Source organism: Moschus berezovskii, chromosome 7, assembly GCF_049115385.1.
Source record: "Moschus berezovskii isolate FMDL1 chromosome 7, NW_MosBer_1.0, whole genome shotgun sequence".
Classification (NCBI taxonomy): Eukaryota; Metazoa; Chordata; class Mammalia; order Artiodactyla; family Moschidae; genus Moschus; species Moschus berezovskii.
This window is the reverse complement of record NC_142466.1, coordinates 52,440,073-52,457,685: the sequence shown is the minus strand read 5'-3', so window position 1 is coordinate 52,457,685 and position 17,613 is coordinate 52,440,073. Positions and strand designations below refer to the sequence as shown.

Here is a 17,613-nt window from a genome sequence, read left to right as displayed (position 1 = left end):
CTCTCTCTTTTATTTTGGTTCATTCCCCTCACTATTACTAAAGGTAAACTTTGCTCTATAGAATATATAAAAACTTCTGAATGGTAGGATTAAAATAAAATATAACCAAGGTTGTAGAAATACAAGTTTGCACAGTTCAGTTTTTTGTAAGTCTTATTTCGTGCTGAAATATGATTCCAACTGTCAGCTCACTTCGCCTAAGTGATATAGATAAATTGGAACATGACCATTAAAGTTTAAAAATGAAGAAAAACAGGCTCTGAGCCCAGTCAGATCATTTCCTGGCCCACAAGGATCCCTCACCTTCTCGAAGCAAAACCCTCTCGTAGGCCGGGAACTTGGTGCTGACTGTCACGGCGGCGGTCAGGTCCTCCCGACTCTTCCGGAGGTTCTTCTTCACACCTGATCTCTGGCCCCGCATCCTCCAGAAGTCTGCCCTGTCCCCGGCGGTGTCTCTCTGGGCATTCTGAACGCTGGCCATTTGTTCCGCTCTGAGAGAAGAAGCCAGAGGAAGTAAAGTTCTGAAGTCAGGAAATGCGCAAATGTGAGAGTCGCTAACTAAATCCAGTCACTATCACTCATGGACTTGGATCAGAGAAGATGTAGCGTGACAATGAGCAATGCCAGGGGTAAGAAACACAGGTTCTTTCTCATCCGGATGGAGGCAGAGAAAAGCTGGGCGCACATGAAATCTACCAGAAGTAGCTCAGTAATAAACACACTGACATGGCTTGTTCTGCTTAGGCTGGTGCACAGACATGCCCTGGCTTACTCTACTTTGCTTTATCATACTCTGCAGACGCTGCATCTTTTTTTTTTCCCACAAATTATAAAGATATGTGGCAACTCTGCATCAAGCAAGTCTATTGGTGCCATTTTCCCAGCAGCATCCACTCGCTTGGTGCCTGTGTCACAGCTTCTCTCAAACTTTCAAACTCTCCACCAGCAAAAAACACTATGAATCACTGAAGGCTCAGATGATGGTTAACATTTTGGGGCACTAAAGTATTTTTAATTAGGGTATGTACCTTGTTTTTTTAGACATAATGCTACTGCACAATTAACAGACTTAATATAATATAAACATAACTCCTATATGCACCGGGAAACCAAAAAATTTACGTGCCTTGCCTCATTACAGTATTTGTTTTATTGTGGTGGTCTAGAACCAAACTCACCACCTCTCCCAGGTCTCTTCATACACGAGAAATGGGTGATGGGAGAGGTCATGATGACAAAGGACGAAGTCATATGGGGCTTCCTTCATGTGGGGGTGTTGTTTATGTGTATGGGGGAGTCTTAGCGGGTTGTGTGGAATCATGTGGTCTCAGATACCTGCTTTTGTTGGGGATTAAGCCTTTCTCCAGTTCGTTTCCAATCCTCACAGCCAGCCAGTGGCCCAGTTTGCCATCGTACAGTGTATCTACCACACGGAAGACCTCCCCTCTGGTGAAGGCCAGGCTCTGTGGAGTTTCCTTCTCACATTCAAAGTGGCTTCTGATAAAAAATGAATCCCCTCTACCACAAGCCAGTATGTCTCTATACACTGAAAGACAAAAGCATCATTTCATGCGGTGCTCAGCCGGGCCAGGGGTCTTTCCTGGAGCGGTTATCGGGTTCTCTGAGCTCTGATCACCCTCTTTACCTTCCATACATTTAGTGAACTCAGCACACAGGCCCCATGGTAACCACAGCTCAAACAGGAAGAAGGACAAGTAACTAAGTTCATGATTTTTGCTGTGATGGTTAATTTTCTGTATCAACTTGACCAGGCCACAAGATGCACAGATATTTGGTCAAACATTATTCTGACTGTGTCTGTTGGGGGTGTTTCTGGATGAGTTAACATTAATACATAGACTGAGTAAAGCAGACTGCCCTCCCTCATGTGGGTGGCTTCAGCTAGTCTGTTGAACGTTTGAACAGAACAGAAAGGTAAATCCTTCTCTGAGTAAGAGATGGTGAATTCTTTTCGCTTTCAAAGTGTGACATCAGCTTTCTTCCTGCTTTCAGACTCAGATACACTGGCTCTTCCTGGATCTTGAGCCAGTCCACCTTTGGACAACAAGTACACAATCAGCTCTCTTGGTTCTCAAGCCTTTGGACTTGGACTGGAAGTAAACCATCAGCTCTCTTGGGGTCTCCACCTCACCAACTCATCCTGCAGATTTTGGGACTTGCCAGGTAACATAAACATTTGTGCCAGTTCTTCATAATAAGCAGCCCTCTTTCTCTGTGTGCCATTTTGTCTGGAGAATCCTGACTAACACAGGTGCCAATCAACCCTCTGAAGCAGACAAGAAGATTCTATTAACTTCCATTTTACAGATGACAACAAGACCTGCAAAGGTGAATCAACTTGTCAGACTAACAAGGGTTAATATGAGGGCTGACCTGCAGGTGTGGCCTCTGCATCTGTCATATGGAAGACCTCAATCATAACTTCAGGCAGTAATTAAGGAAGGATCCCTGTCCAGAAAAGCAGTTTTATTCCAAAATCACACAACGAGTAAAGTTCTTTCCGTGGGTGCATAGAAAGCATCTCTGTAGGAAGTTAAATGCCACCCAAATTCTTTCCACATACCTATGACCTAGAGTTAGGTCAATTTTTTTAACACTCAGATTTGCCTATTCTGGTCCCAAGCTACCTCCCTCCCCTATCACCCATTGAACTCAAAACCAAACTTGCTCACCATCAGCTCGGCTCTGAGCTAAAATGGTCACCGTTTCACCTTTGGGGATTTCTAACAGGTAGAGAACAGCATCCTCCCGAACGAGTCCTCTGAAATCCTGTGTGTTCACCTGATAGAGGAGGAGCAAACAGAAAAAACAAAGCAAGAGAAAATAAGAAGTTGCTTCTCAAAAGGTGCTACCTGAGCTTTTGATCTGTTTTCATCAGTGCCTGCCTATGTAAAGAAGCATACATCAGGGCCCCACAAGTAAAGAAGCCCTTGGTGCCCTACTGAGGCCTGCCAAGCACCCAGTCTGGACTGTGGGCACCACCACACCCTCCTGCTCCCCACACTGCCCACCACCCCTTAGGAATGTGTCCTTCCACCAAAGACTCGTCACTGGATTGGGTGAGAATTTCTAGAAGTGTGTCAGTCTCCCTCTCTTCTTTGAGTCTCCTGTGCAGGTGGCCAGGGAGGTAATGTACAATTATGAATCCAATAACTAGAATTCAATAGGGAGTGGTGAGGTCTATGGTGAATGAGCAGACTGGCTCAGCTTGAGGCATTACTACTTTGCAAATTAGTTCAAATAGAAGTCTGCAAATAAGGATTCTGCCCAAATCCACTTTTTTCTTATAGCTTCTATCATCTGAAATTGATGAGCATTAATTTTACATGGTAGACCATTAACCTAAGGTATAGGCTTTTATATTTAAGCTTCTGCCATATAATGGGTAAAAAGCCCATGTTTATCCACCACTGATCAAGTAGGGTACACTGTAAATAGCTTTTGGAAGGCAAGTTAGAAAGAGTAAAACTCAAAGATGGTACAAAGAAAAAGACATTTTGACATCTTTGCTCTGTACCTTGAAAACCATTTTAAAACAGAAATACACATAAGTAAAATGCAAAAATGATTTTAAAGTATGTTTTAAAAAGGCATTACAGAAGTGAAGATACAGAATTTCTCTGAAATATTTTCTTCAATCATTGAAGACTTGTAGAATCTTTTAATCAAAGAGTAATGCCTTACTACTGAAAATAATCATTAATTGAGCCTAATGTAATTAAGGTTGGAATTTACAATGAAGTGAAAACAGTCGTATTATCTTTCATGGAAGTTTTCAATGTGGGGAGATGAACTGAGCTATCCTTTTTCGAAGTGAAGGTAGACACAGGGACTTGGAGTTGTCACTAACTAGGCTCTCTCTGGGAATGTTTATCTCATCACATTCTGCGTCATGCTTGTGTTATAACTACTCCGGAGACAGTTTGGCTGTGTCTAAACTGCATTACTGCTTTGTAAAATATAAGTGTATAAATACAAGAACAGAATGTTGAAAAGAAAAGAAAAAGTGAAACTGGGCATGAGACTAAAACTATACCTGGTACTTCAAAAATGGAGATTTACTACACCAATCATATAATATTTAGCATTTAAGATAACTCATTTTCATCTCTTTGTCTCTGAATTAAGGATATTTGACCTTTGGTACTGAATCCTTTCTTGCGGACTCTCTGCAGATCTACATTTGTGTCTATATATGGCTATATATATGTCTTTATATGCACTGTACATGTTTGCATTTGTTTATTTAAATAAAGCAGGGCCACAGGGCATGGGGGAAGACCTTGGAAGTCCCTCTGTCCACCTCTACAAACTGAGAATGACTTTCCATCAAGCCAAACACTATAATGGTCAAAATTAAAGCATACATGGTAGCTAAAATCCACACAGTTAATAATCAAACTTAGGAGGCCTTTTTTCCTGTCTTTCCTCTTCTCTAATAGTTTCTGAAAATGAAATGACAATCATACCAGGTAACCCAAGCACTAAAACATGTTATTTCAGTTATTTACATGGCACATAATTCGCCACCCAACACACTCATGTTTTCATTCCACATGTCAAGTTGTCACCTTTACAAAAGAAAGAGCTGCACTTAAAACCTGCAACCGAAGAAAGGGCTTGATATATGTGTATCGGACCCTGGTATACTCAATTTGACAATGAAAAGAAGTGCTGAGACAAACCAAACGGAAAAAAGTCCAAGACAGCACTTTGGTTAGGTTGTATAGCCCTCTCCAATAAATATTCTCTTTCATTATCTATTTAACAGTCTACACGGTCCAGCTGTCTGTTGCGAGCCTGAAGGACTCTGTGTCAGCTACACGAAGACTGTGACACAACCTCTCTGCCTCAGTAGGCGAGCTCAAGCTTTTTCACCTCTTTGCAGAATGGAGGGCTCCTTTCGTAGTCAACAGAAAATTTATTCATGCCTAAGGATGAAGACCATCTACTGTCTGACTCTCCCATGAGACTACTGCAAAAGAGGTAGGCCCCCACAGTTTCTTCCCTGTCGCCAGGATGATAACAGGAAATAAGATACTTTCTTAAATAGTAAACATTGCGTATCATAATTTTCACCCATGGAAGTGAAAATTTTCTGTCTTTAACTTAGAGAGAGGTCTATGAAGCCTCTAAATGAATTTACTTTTTTTTCCATGAAAATTCTTAAAGTCTTTCTCCAGGCCACCCTACTCCCATCCCAGGGAGAGGAAAATATTTTATCCTTGAACCTTCAGGAGCAAAAGCTTTCAAATTTCTCCCTGACTTCCTGCAGTCCCACATCATTTAGGACACATGCTTCTTCTTTGGCAACAGCCCAAGGGTAAACTGGTACGAGCTGGCACTCGAATGGGGTTCTTATCGGTAGCACTTGGTAAGCAGTGTTTCCTAGGCTCATGTGGTACCCTGAGGTTCACTCAGGTACACGTTGTCTTCCAGGATCCTGGCTAGAGCCAAAGAGGGTCTAGAATGTCACTGCAAAGCTTCAGAGAACCTCATGGTCAAGGTCTGCCATTCATTTGCTCTGGATATGAAATCTGAACTACCATTGTGAGGTCACAGGCCAGGAAGGAAAAGGACCACTTCTTTCTGGGCTCTGCTGCCTGCTGCCTTGGGAATTTTGCTTTTCTCCCCTTCTCCTCTGAGGTCAGACGCTCTTCTTATCAGATTCCCTAGGAACTCATGATAAGAAAAGCAAGTTTACAGAAGCAGAAATTCCAGTGAAGACAATCCCCGAGCATTCTATATTTTTATAGTCACAAGGTACTCAGCATGCTTGAAGTCAATGCTCAAGTCAACAGAAAACACATGGTATGTTTTTCATAAAATGTCAAAGCAGGAATTGCTTATCAGTTGTTTTTAAAGGAACAGATTATACAAACACATACACAGTAGCTTTAAAAGTATCAATATTTGATTAACCAGGTATTCCCCTTCCTGAACAATTTTAGATGTAAGTGACACAGAGTGACAGCAACTTGTTATTTTTCACTGGGAACAAGAACGGACTCTGACCCTTCTACTCTAAGAACTCTGTTGAATTCCTTGTGAGTATCATCCGTTCTAATTTTCCCAGGATCCCTTCGAGGCAGGTATGCTTATCCACACTGAACAGATACAGAAACCTGAGTCTCAGAGCTGAAGCCAGGGCCACAAACTAATATGAAGCTGGGACAGGATTCAAATCAGACGATCTGATGGCAACATTCACCTTTGCTCAGTCACAGCACACGGCCTGAAGAGTGATAACCAGGCAGGAGAATTGGCTAACAACCATGAGCAAGATCTTCCACCTAGGCCTTTAGTTAAAGTCTCAATTATTTTGTGAATCAAACTAATAAAAATCTTTGTGAGGGTTCTGAACATTATAAATCCCCACAGACATAAGGATGAGTTTTGGGTTCCAGGACTGAGGAGACAAGGGTCCACTGGAAGGAAACAGAGACTTGATGTTCAGCAGCAACAAACCCGCAGCTGGTCTATTTTCACCAGCAGGACCACTTCTTCATTCTTTATGTAAGACCCTCCAGGAAACCCTACTCTTTCCCGGTAATACCCACAAACAGGGCTGGGATCTCATACCTTCAGAATCTGGTCCCCTTCTTGAAGACCTTCTTGCTCCGCGGAGGTACCCTCTTGAATGCCGGCCACAAATATCCCAACGTCATTGCCACCAGCCAGCCGGAGGCCCACACTGTCTCCCTTCTTGAACCTCACCATTTTGGTATTGGGGCTGCAATGGGTTCAGTTTCAGTAAAGAAAGATGGGAGGTTTTCTTATTTTTTTTGGTAAAGGAGAACCAACATTAGCAGTGAGAGATTTAATTTCTTCTGTCTATAGAGTGATTTACCCTTTATAAACTCTCTCTTGCCTTTCTTATATAATCAATAATTTTATCTTCCTTGGGGCTGTGAGATGAATATCAGGAGGCCACTTTACCAGTGCAGAAAAGAAACAGAGAATGTCTAAGTAAACTCACTCAAGACAAAAAGCAAATAACGGGCAGGGTTGGGGTAAAAATTCAAGGACATCTGATTCCTACTTCAGGATTCTTCCAAAGAAAATCCTGCTGATCCCACAGGGCTCCTGTCAAATGGAGACAGCCTAAGTCCAGGGGAGCAGGTTCCTAACCCATGGAACACCACAGAACCAGGGATTCTCACTGTCTAGTGCAGAGACCCACATCACTTCCCCCCTCCCTCCACACAGCAGGGCCACCTGTCACTACAGCCCCTACAGAGGCACCAGAGTTAAGCAATTCTTCACCCATCTGGGCATTCTTGATCCGGCAAATTCAACTACTCAGAATAACATCTGGAACACCAGCCAGCTAAGCAGACAATCAGGCAAAGTTAACACTCACTTACTTCTACATTTTACTCTTCCTACGAATGATTTCTTTTTCTTAAAAACACTAGCAATAGAGATGGGTTAAAGGCACCTGATTATAGACAAAATCATCACCATTTAATGGGGTTTAAGAACACCATTTTTCCAGATTTCAGTTAAGCTGACAGAGCTGTGTGGAGGAAGAAAGGGGAACAGGAAGAGATGCCTACCCATATATTGCTAGGTCTTCAGGACTTGGACGAAGAACAGCTCTCGGGGCTGGTTTTGGTGGAGGAACTGTGGATTAAAAAACATCACTAGTTATAAAATTAAAAAAAAAAAATCATTAGCAATCTGGAAAAACAGGTTTTGTCTCTAAATATGAAGATCACAAAATCCACAAAAATTCAAGTCTGTTCCTTATGCTACATATATGTCATCACATCAAACAAGAAAAATAAGTCTTAAAAGTTAAATCTTAAAGCATTAGCAGATGTCAGTAGATTCTCAAAAACAAGTGAGAAGGAAAATGAAACTTAAAAATGCAAGGTGCATAATCACATTTACAAAATGGTAGCATTTTAAAATAATTTAAAAGTCATGTAATAATGCTGTTTTTTTCATGGATAAATATCTATGCATTTAAATTATGAGGATAATTTTTTTTTGTGGTGGGGGGTAGGTGATGGAGTTGAGATCAGAAATGGGACATAGGGGCTTCCCTGGTGGCTCAGTGGTAAAGAATCCATCTGCCAATACAGAAGACACAGGTTCCATCCCTGATCTGGGAAGATGCCACATGCCACAGATCAACTAAGCCCGTGTGCCACAAGTACTGAGCCTGTGCTCTAGAGCCTGGGAGCCACAACTACCAAGTCCATGTGCCTTAAGAGTCTGTGCTTTGCAGTAAGAGAAGCTACTTCAATGAGAAGCTATGCACCGCAACAAGAGAAAAGCCCTTGCAGCAACGACGACCCAGCAGAGCCAAAAATAAAGAAAATTATTTCTGAAATAAAGAAATGGGGCATAAAAGGACTTTAATCAAATTTGACAAAATGCAACTGTGTGACATAATTAAGAGGTATGTATCTGGTCTCTGCACTACCCCCATGTCCTGACACAGAGATCCTAAAATCCCTATAATCTCTGGAGTGAAAGGAGTACCAGGAGCATCTTTTGCTCTAATGTTTGGTCTTTAACCCTATTTTCTGAGACAGAGCTCCTACATCCTTTGGAATTTGCTGGGTGATAGGAGCATCCTTTGTTCTAAAGAGATGACTCCTAGTAGGCTTCTGGACAGCCTCAAGCTGGGGCTGGTCACCAGGAGAAAGAAGTCATGCTCATGACAAAGCCTCCAAAAACTAGCGGATTCAGAATACTTCAGGATGGATGAAATCACTGAGGTGCTGGCAGGGTGACCGACCCGGTTGAGGGCATGAAACCTCTCCACCCCCTCCCCATACCTTGCCCAAGGCGTCTCTTCCATTTGGCTGTATCCTTTATTTAAAAAAAAATGATCGGTAATAGTAAATAAAGTGCTTTCCAGAGTTCTGTGAGCTATTCTAGCAAATTATCAAACTTGAGGAGGGGGTCATGGGAACTCTCAGTTTAGAGCTGGTTGGTCAGAAGTAAAGGGAGCAACCCAAGGCTTGTGACTGGCATCTGTGGTGGGGGCATCTTGTGAGACAGAGCCCTTAACCATCAGGCTCTGCAGGAATTCGGGTAGTCAGTGTCAGAACTGAACTGAACTGCAGGACACCAGGTTGGTATCTGGAGAACTGATAGTTGGGCGGAAGACAAAACTCATGCAGTTGGTGTCAGAAGTGTTGTGAACAGAAAACAGTTCAGGTTGGGGTCAGGGATGGGAGACAAAAAGACCATGACTAATGAAACATAACAGAAGGTGACCAACCTGTTGGCATATACAAAAGGCAGATTCTGTTTTTTTTTTTTTAAATATTAAATGAGTTAGGAGTGCCTCTTCTATACATAAGAATGATTTTAAATATTTTTTCTCTCTCCTACCAGCCACCCTCTGGAATTGCCAAGCACACACACCTGAACACGACTGTGTAAAATGAGCCTCACCTGGGGCTTCCTCTTGGTATCTGGGTTCCTTGCTGGGCTCCATGCTGCCCGCAGCCGCCATATCCAAAGTGGACTTAAAGGGAGTGGGTGTGGCACCCATCCTGGACCATCTGTTCTGCATGTCCTCTCTTGAACTTAAGCACACAGCATGTTAATTTTTCATCACGTGACAGATTTGCCAACAGGTATGAGTATACACACACAGGGACATGTGCAAGGGAAAATATGTATCATCTTACTTTGGTCTCTCCTTCAGCTTTTCATTTGAGGAATGATAATCACAATCGGAATACTGCTGCCGTCTCTCCTCTGGAGAAAATGATCGGTTGGACTCTATTTCTGAGATATCTGGTTTCAAAAATAAGAAAAGTCTTTTTAATGAAACATTTAAGACCTGTGCCAGAAATTATTCAATTCTCTGAGCAAGGAAACGTGGGAAATGGAAGAGAGGGCAGGCAGTAAATGTGCTATTATAGTCTGATAGTCTTCCCTCTGGAAAAAAAAAAAAATCTGATAGCTTGAAAGGAAAGACATTAATTAACAAAGAGGAATCCAAATTCAGAATTTTATGTTCCTCATTCATTATTCTTTCCATCAAAGCTGCCACTGAAGAGACAAAAGCCAACGATGGGGATTTTATAGATGGAAAGATACACAAACTCATTTTTACCATACAACAATGCTTCTCAGACTTTAATGTGCATACGTGTCACCTGGGATCTTGTTAAAATGCAGTTGTTTTGGGTAGGGCCTGAGATTCTGCAATTCTATCAAGCTCCTGTATGACACAATGCTATTAGTGGACTGAGGATGACACTTGGAAAAATGAGGTAAACTGCAAGCTCCTACCAAGTTGGGATTATTTCTCATGCTCTCCTTGTTCTCCTGTACTCCAAGCAGTAACCACTTGATTAAACATTTTATATAACAGAAATTAAACTAAATTTTAAGGTTTTATGAAGTAATTCTTTTAAAAAGCAAGACCATTTCTAAACTTGAGCACTTAATATTTTCTAAACTTTCCTGCACAAAGGCAATACTAGATGGTTATGTAGGAAATGCCATGCCTAGTTATTTTTATTGGTAATTTTTACATGGTTAAAATGTTATCCTGTGTGTTGTGTATCAACTATATCTCAATTTAGAAAGAAAAAGAAAAAAAATCATAATAAAGACATGCCTAGGAGCCAAAAAAAGAATAAAGAGCAGAATATCCAAGACCAATTTGAAGGACTTGTTTGTGGAAATAAAGATTGACCAACTAAATAAATGATGTTATGCTATGTACTATTCATCTTCAAGTTAAAACTAAAAGAAATGAATACATCTTCATACAAGAGGTGACTGAATACTGTAATATTCAGTCATTCTAACTGATTCCTTATTATAGTGTCTACCAGTTTTAGCTATCCTCCATATTGTCTTCTCTTTGTTGGAAATATTAATAGCCCCTTCAAAAATATCACGTACGAAAGCCCAAGAATGAGTAATTTACAAATGTATGTGGTTAGTTCTTTTTTTCTGTTTTTTTAAATATTTATTTATTTGGCTGCACAGGGTCTTAGATGCGGCACACAGGATCCTTAATTGCTGCATGCTGGATCTTAGCTCCCTGATCAGGGATTGAACCCGGATGCCCTGCATTGGGAGGGCAGAGTCTTAACCACTAGACTGCCAGGGAAGTCTTGTGGTTAGTTCTCTGAGCCACTCCGATATACATTTGTTTACTCACAAGTTTTGTATTCAATGGCCTTAATCAGAGTCCACTAGGACTCTTAGGTGCCCCAGAATTCCATATTGGAATCCTAATTTCAACAGATCCTTTAATAAGAAAATAACAACCTAACTTGGAAATAAAGTTTAAAAGAAAGGTTTCTGTTAGGAATTTAACTTCTAGCTGAATGGCTATGATAAACAGAGATGAGAATGCAGAAGCAACAGCCTTCCTCACTCCCAGCTAAGTTCACACCCTCCCCTTTCTTTACCTTCTATTTCTGAGTCACTGTCATTTAACGAGGGGATGTTGATGAGTGTCTGTTTGCTGTCCCTCAGCACCACGAGCTGGAGTTTCCCTCTTGACTTTTCTATCAGTTTTCGAGCATCCGTTAAAGACATGTTCTCAGTTACGGTTCCATTTATCTGTGTATATGAAGAACAGTAATGTTCCATGTAATACAACTATGAAGAGGGAAATAGAAAAGTTCTTATTTTCCCCTGCTAAAAATGTAAAGGCTTTGCTCAGCTATTCAAACAGACATGGGCTTTAAGATGACAGAATGAACAAAAATGAATTATCCTTTAAATTAAATATAACCCTGCACATCTGAAACCCAAACACAGGCGTGAGAGCTATAGTGTGCTCAAGTGAGTCTGAATTTACTGAACTTCCAAGTTCAAGACAACAGCTGGGTTTACTACTGGAACATGTTTCCTCACTGGAGAGGTTTACAAAAACTATTAAATATTCAGCATTCATATACCACCAAGTCACCCGCTCATCTTTCCTTCATTCAGAAAACAGGAGCTTAAACTTTAAAGAAACAGGGGGAGAAGGATGTCTTTGTTGAATTTTTTTTCTTTATACTGACATTCCTCTATTACAAATCTCTAAGTCTGGTTTTCCTGATAAAACGATCTCTCTGCTGTTCTTCCTGGCTTTGTCTTACTATTGAGACTCCCAAAGTTTCACTGTGTTGGAACTTAAATGTGGAAATGCAGACTATGAAGCTGAGCGTGAACCCAGCTGTTCTCTGCCCTCATCCGCCCACCTTGAGAATTATGTCTCCTTCATGTAGGTTGCCATCTTTAGTTGCTAGACCGGTTCTGGTCATTTCCTTTATGAAGATCTGACTTCCAAGCCGGAGACCATATTCTAGAAGACAAACACACAAACATACACGTATTTCATTAACATGTCCAGAAAACTGAGTCTGGCTTTCAGGACTAACTACTTAAAAATATATGAAAAGTTAATTTTGTATGTGAGAGAGTCTGTAAGACCACTGGCTTGAACTTGTCAAAACTGTCAATGTCACAAAAAACAAGAGGCAGAGAGATTGTTCTAGATTAAAGGAGATATCAAAAAACAAACACACTGCATAAAACTTCACTAGGTCCTCAATTCAATGTGCGGGGTACAGAGGGGGTGGTTTGAGGGGGAGGGTGGATTACATTATTTTGGAATAACTTCAAAATGAACTGGGCTATAATATATTAAAAGGCATATTCATACTAATTTCTTAACAGTGATGATGGCATTATGCTTATGTAAGAGAATGTTCTTGTCCTTGGGAGATACCCACTGACATATTTAAGGGTAAAGGTCATCTTGCCTGCAACTTATTTTCCAGTGGGTTCCAAAACACCAATTAGAGACAGAGAGGAGGTAGGGAAAGAAGAGGCTGAGGGAGAAAGGGAAAAAATAGAAATGGAACAAATGTGGCAAAATGTTAAAAACTGGTAAAACTAGGTGAAGGCTATTTGAGTATTTGCCACAAAATTAACACTTTTCAGAATAAAATGTTGGGGGAAGAAAAAAAACACAATTCAGTACAGGCATGTTCTATTGACAATCCAGTTACCTATAGGAAGGTACCACCAATATTGTACTCTCCATCTGTAACAATTTAAATTGTGTAGGGTTTGGCACTGAAAAAACTTCAGTGTGTGAAGAAAAGGGATAAATAAACCAGCAAAGCAACAAATACAGTATTCAACTAAAACTGGCACAGCTCTGGGGATTCATGGACTTAGTGTTGCTCTCAAAAGAAAAACCACTGTATTTACTAAGTATATATATACTTAAAATATTTTAAATATTATTCTGATTTTACTGAACTTGTAAACAGACATATTTTGAGGATGAATTTCGGTTATTTAAGGAAGCTACCTAAACCTAGCAGGTTTTAAAAGAGGCACATTCAAATTTTCATTATTATTGTTATGGGCTAAAATCTTATCAATTCAAAATAACTTTTTACTACTTAGACATAGATTTAAAGATCAGTTTTAAGTGACTTACAGTAAGTTTGCCTCAGATCTTACAATGATTAACAGTGTTGAGGTCCACCCCCACCTTATAGGAAGATGACGGTCAAGAAATAATAAGGGTAAGATGGATGACATTTTCTTTCAAGGATGGCAATTCCTTACTGGTTAAACAGCCTCACAGTCCAGCACAGAAGGCTGAGACAAACCTCAGCCATGACTTCTCACATGTCAACAATTCCTCCATCCTCTTAAAAACTGTACTCTTACTGTAAAATTAACAAATAAGTTGCTATTGATGTGTTTGTAAGCATCTTTCAAATGAAGAAAAAAATCAGCTGATCAGCTTCTAAGACTTTTACCAGCAAGTCTATCTAATGCCCATGAAACATGTAAATGCTGGCCATAGGAGTGGATCATATTTATCTTAATCAAATGAAGATCTTGCCAACAGCCAGTTAATTTTAAAGATTAACTCTTACAGAACTCTACCAGTTATGCTTCATTATCATGAAATCTTAGCAAAAGGTGGCTTTAAAAATCCTTTTGAAAAAGTAGAACTTTGGGAGGAAAACAATGAACACTGAATTCTAAGTTTAAAGAACAAAATGGCCCAGAAGGAGTAAAATATCGTATCTGCAAAGGGGCATGAGTTCCCTTTGTTCCTCGATAGAATTACTAAGACCAGGCATGACTTGGGCAGTTTCTTAGGACATTCAACATCTTATTTAACTGTGGATCACAACTCATGTGTGAATCTTGAAATCAATTTAGTGAGCTGTGACCAGGATTTTTTAATTTAATGTAATGAAACTATTCAAAAACCAATGCACAGTAAGGATTGTTCCATGAAACATCTGATCAAGTTTTTCACGTATTGGTGCACCCACAATTATTTGCAGGATGTGGTTCTTTCTGTGGCAGGAGTAGGAGGGGGAAGAGAAGGCAAAAGAGGAAGAAGCAGGAGAGGAGAAAGAGGAAGAGGAAAATACTGAAGAGCACTACAGCGGGGAACTCAGGAACCTGGGTGCTAGTCCTACAGAACATACAGTAGAGCTCTGTGAAGGATGCCTCATATCAAGTCATCTTTCTCAAAACTCCTCAACAGTCCACAATCTGGAAGCAGAATGGTTTTCACTCTGCAGTTCTTGGGGGTTGACGATGTTATTGTCTAGGATGATAAGATTCTCTAGAATACTTAAACCACCTCAGATGCACATTCTTCAGAGATCGTACAATCTCAACTTTCACCATTACTTTCTGGGCCTGTGCTCCAGGTATCCTGTTATTCACATCCTTGCAATTATTTCAATATCTTTTCAGTATCAGGTCTTTAAACAGGTACCCAGTTCTATAACTCAACTCTTTATGCACCTCTAGAAGAGCTAAAGAAAACAAACCCTTTCATCTGATACGCTCTTTAAAATGCAAATTCCCAACCTAAAAAGCAAGCGATCTTACACATTAAAGTCTTGGATACTCACCTTTTTTCCTCTTTGAAGGAGAAGAATTAGAAAATGAAACGAGATAAAACGTATATTACAAGGAATTTACAATGTTGAATGCCAAGAATCAATGCAAGGAATATCACAACATGGGGCTCTAAATCCCTGTTCATTCACCTATTGTGTTCTGTCATTTATTTTCAAGAGATGAAGTTTAGGTTCCAACTCTACCACTTATCAGCTTCAAGATGTGGGCAAGTCACCTCCCACCTCTGAGTTCCACCTAAACTGCAAGTAATACTGGTTTGTCTACCTATCACCCAGGGCTTTAGTGAATTTGGACATGATTAAGTGTGTGCAAATGCTCCAGGCACATGACATGGATCAGCAGTGCAGGACAGAGCCCGCCTAATCCATGGACATACCATAAATCTCTCCTCGCCTTGCTATCCCCACCTGTAAAAGAGGAGTGAAGTTTCCTACCCACCACGCAGGCTTCTAGTGAGGATTAAATAAGAAAATATTTATTCCACAGAGGCACTGGCATAGAGCAAAAACTCAATCAAGACTGGCTGGAGTAGCATCCTCTACTGTGGTTTCATTAGTTTAAGCTACTCTGGGTTTACCAGGAGAGCTTGTTAACACAAGGGGCCACCCCAGTGCCTCTGATTCAGTCGGGGCTGGGCTGGGGCCTAAGAATCTGCCTTTCTAACAAGAGTCCAGGTGATACTTATCCGGCTTGGAGAATCACTGGCCTATCCATTTAAAGCCAAATTTCTGCCACCTGGCTCTGCCATTGATGATATAACTCTGTGCAAGTCAACGAACTTTTCTGCGCCTCAAGTTTCCTTGTCTATAAAATAAAAATATGAATAACACCCACAGGAGGTGGTGGTGAGGATAAATGAAGCTAATCTGCGCAAAGTATTTAGGTCAGTGTGTGGATGAAAGCAGGTACGACGGAAGAGTTAGCTATTGTTACAGTGCTTTTCCTCATCACGCATGCCTACCTTCATTTGCTTTGCTTTTCATCAGAAGGACCCCGATGGGCTTGTCCGAGTCCGGCCGCCCCCGGGGCTCTGGGCTGGGGCTGCGGGAGTGGAGGTGCTCACGACTGCGGCTCTGGGACGCCCCATACCGGGCATCAGGCTGGGCCCTGTGACCGTACTCTCCCTCAGGGGTGTAGGCGCGATCGTAGACCGGGTCAATGCTCCGGCCGCGGCTGCTCTCCCGGGCTCGCCTGTAATCATCGTGGTCCAGGCCCCGCTCGAGGCTGCGGCCACGGCTGCGCTCCCGGGCTCGCCCGTAGTCGTCGTCGTGGTCCAGGCCGCGCTCCAGGCTCCGGCCCCGATCCCGGCTGCGCGCCCGGTCGTGGGAACGGCCCCTCTCGGGGCTCTCCTCCCAGCTGCGGCTGCGCCCGCCGCGGCTGCTGGGCCTGCTCCTCTCGCTGTAGCCACTGCGGGCGCTTCTGCCATCAAACTCGTCCATCACCTCGAAAGCCCGGTCATCTTCGTGGACAGGAGGACTGCCCTGCAGCGGGGCCAGCTGGACCTTCCGGGGCCTCTTGACCACCTGTCACCAAACAAACAGTGGAGACACAAGACAATCACAACCAAACAGAATACAGTGGTTAAGAGCCCGGGTTTCCTTTCCAGTAAAACTGTGTGTTCCTACCCAGGCTAAGCCTCAGGTCCCTCATCTTTAAAACAAGAAGGATAAATACCTCAGAGTGTCAAGAAGTAAGACAATGAGTATAAAACAGAGCACAGTTTCTCCAAAAATCTGCTTCTACTCAAAAGTGTGAAAAGCACCAAGAGGCTTTAAATCAATAAGTTACAAAAAGGAAGATGTGGAAAGTGAGACATTCCGTATAGGTGTGCCTAGGTTCATCCATAAATCAATGTCATTAAGAGTCGGGGGGGGGGGGGTGGCATGCAGGAGGAGAGAGGAGGGAAGAGGGATCCTTCTAGATTAAAAAGGACTGATGAGATAAGGACCAAATGTGACTCATGAATTTTGACTGGCTCCTGGATGGAGAACAAAAACAGTCTATCAAAGTCACCTTAGGACATGGACTGTGTACTAAATGACATGGTGAAGTTACTATTGCTTTTCTTAAATAGGATTCCTGTAATATAGTTATGTAAATGAACGTCCTTATTTAGGAGATTTCAGAAGAAAGAAGGGTTGAACTGTCATGTCTTGCCCCTTCCCCTCAAATGGTTCACTAAAAATATGTCTTTATATACACATACAGAGAAAAATTAAGTGAATACGGCAGAATATTAACACTATAGAAGATATGTGTTGATTATACTAATCTTTGAACTTACTTTTTTGTTTGAAAATTTTTATCATGTAAAGTTGGGGAAAAAACATCAAATACCATACACCCCGTGTATCCTCCCAGCACTGTCCCTAACACACCATGCTCCAATTCTCGCTCAGTGTGTCCACTTGCCCTGCTGGAGTGAACACTCCTTACAGCTCAGAAATGCTCCAGGGCCAAGCTGATTTTCAACCAATGTTTGCTGAATGACTGAGTGAGTGCAATGAATGCGAGTTTACGAAGAAAGAACATGATCCTGTGAGAGCCGTTACAGATGAGTTTATGAGCTCATAACTTAGTTACTAAATTAATGTGGTTTCACCATTGTTCGCAATCTAGCTAATTCTCTTAGAGAATAATTATCTAACCTGGCTCTTCAGGCAAATTCATTCAGGTAAGAGAAGCACTGGTCTT

General features: G+C 41.5%; 1 protein-coding gene across 6 annotated transcripts in view; it reads right to left on the bottom strand.

The window, feature by feature from the left end:
• Nucleotides 1-17,613, bottom strand: part of TJP2 (tight junction protein 2) — a 130,772-nt gene that overhangs the window by 16,946 nt on the left and 96,213 nt on the right. For all 6 annotated transcript variants that reach the window (XM_055428356.2, XM_088837921.1, XM_055428355.2 and 3 more), the window contains 10 exons: nt 15,881-16,442; nt 12,207-12,310; nt 11,424-11,577; nt 9,678-9,786; nt 9,439-9,572; nt 7,581-7,647; nt 6,604-6,754; nt 2,694-2,802; nt 1,336-1,546; nt 304-491 (listed from right to left, as the gene is read on the bottom strand). In XM_055428356.2, the coding sequence (XP_055284331.2) occupies nt 304-491; nt 1,336-1,546; nt 2,694-2,802; nt 6,604-6,754; nt 7,581-7,647; nt 9,439-9,572; nt 9,678-9,786; nt 11,424-11,577; nt 12,207-12,310; nt 15,881-16,442 (1,789 nt within the window). The remainder of the gene's footprint in view (nt 1-303; nt 492-1,335; nt 1,547-2,693; nt 2,803-6,603; nt 6,755-7,580; nt 7,648-9,438; nt 9,573-9,677; nt 9,787-11,423; nt 11,578-12,206; nt 12,311-15,880; nt 16,443-17,613) is intronic.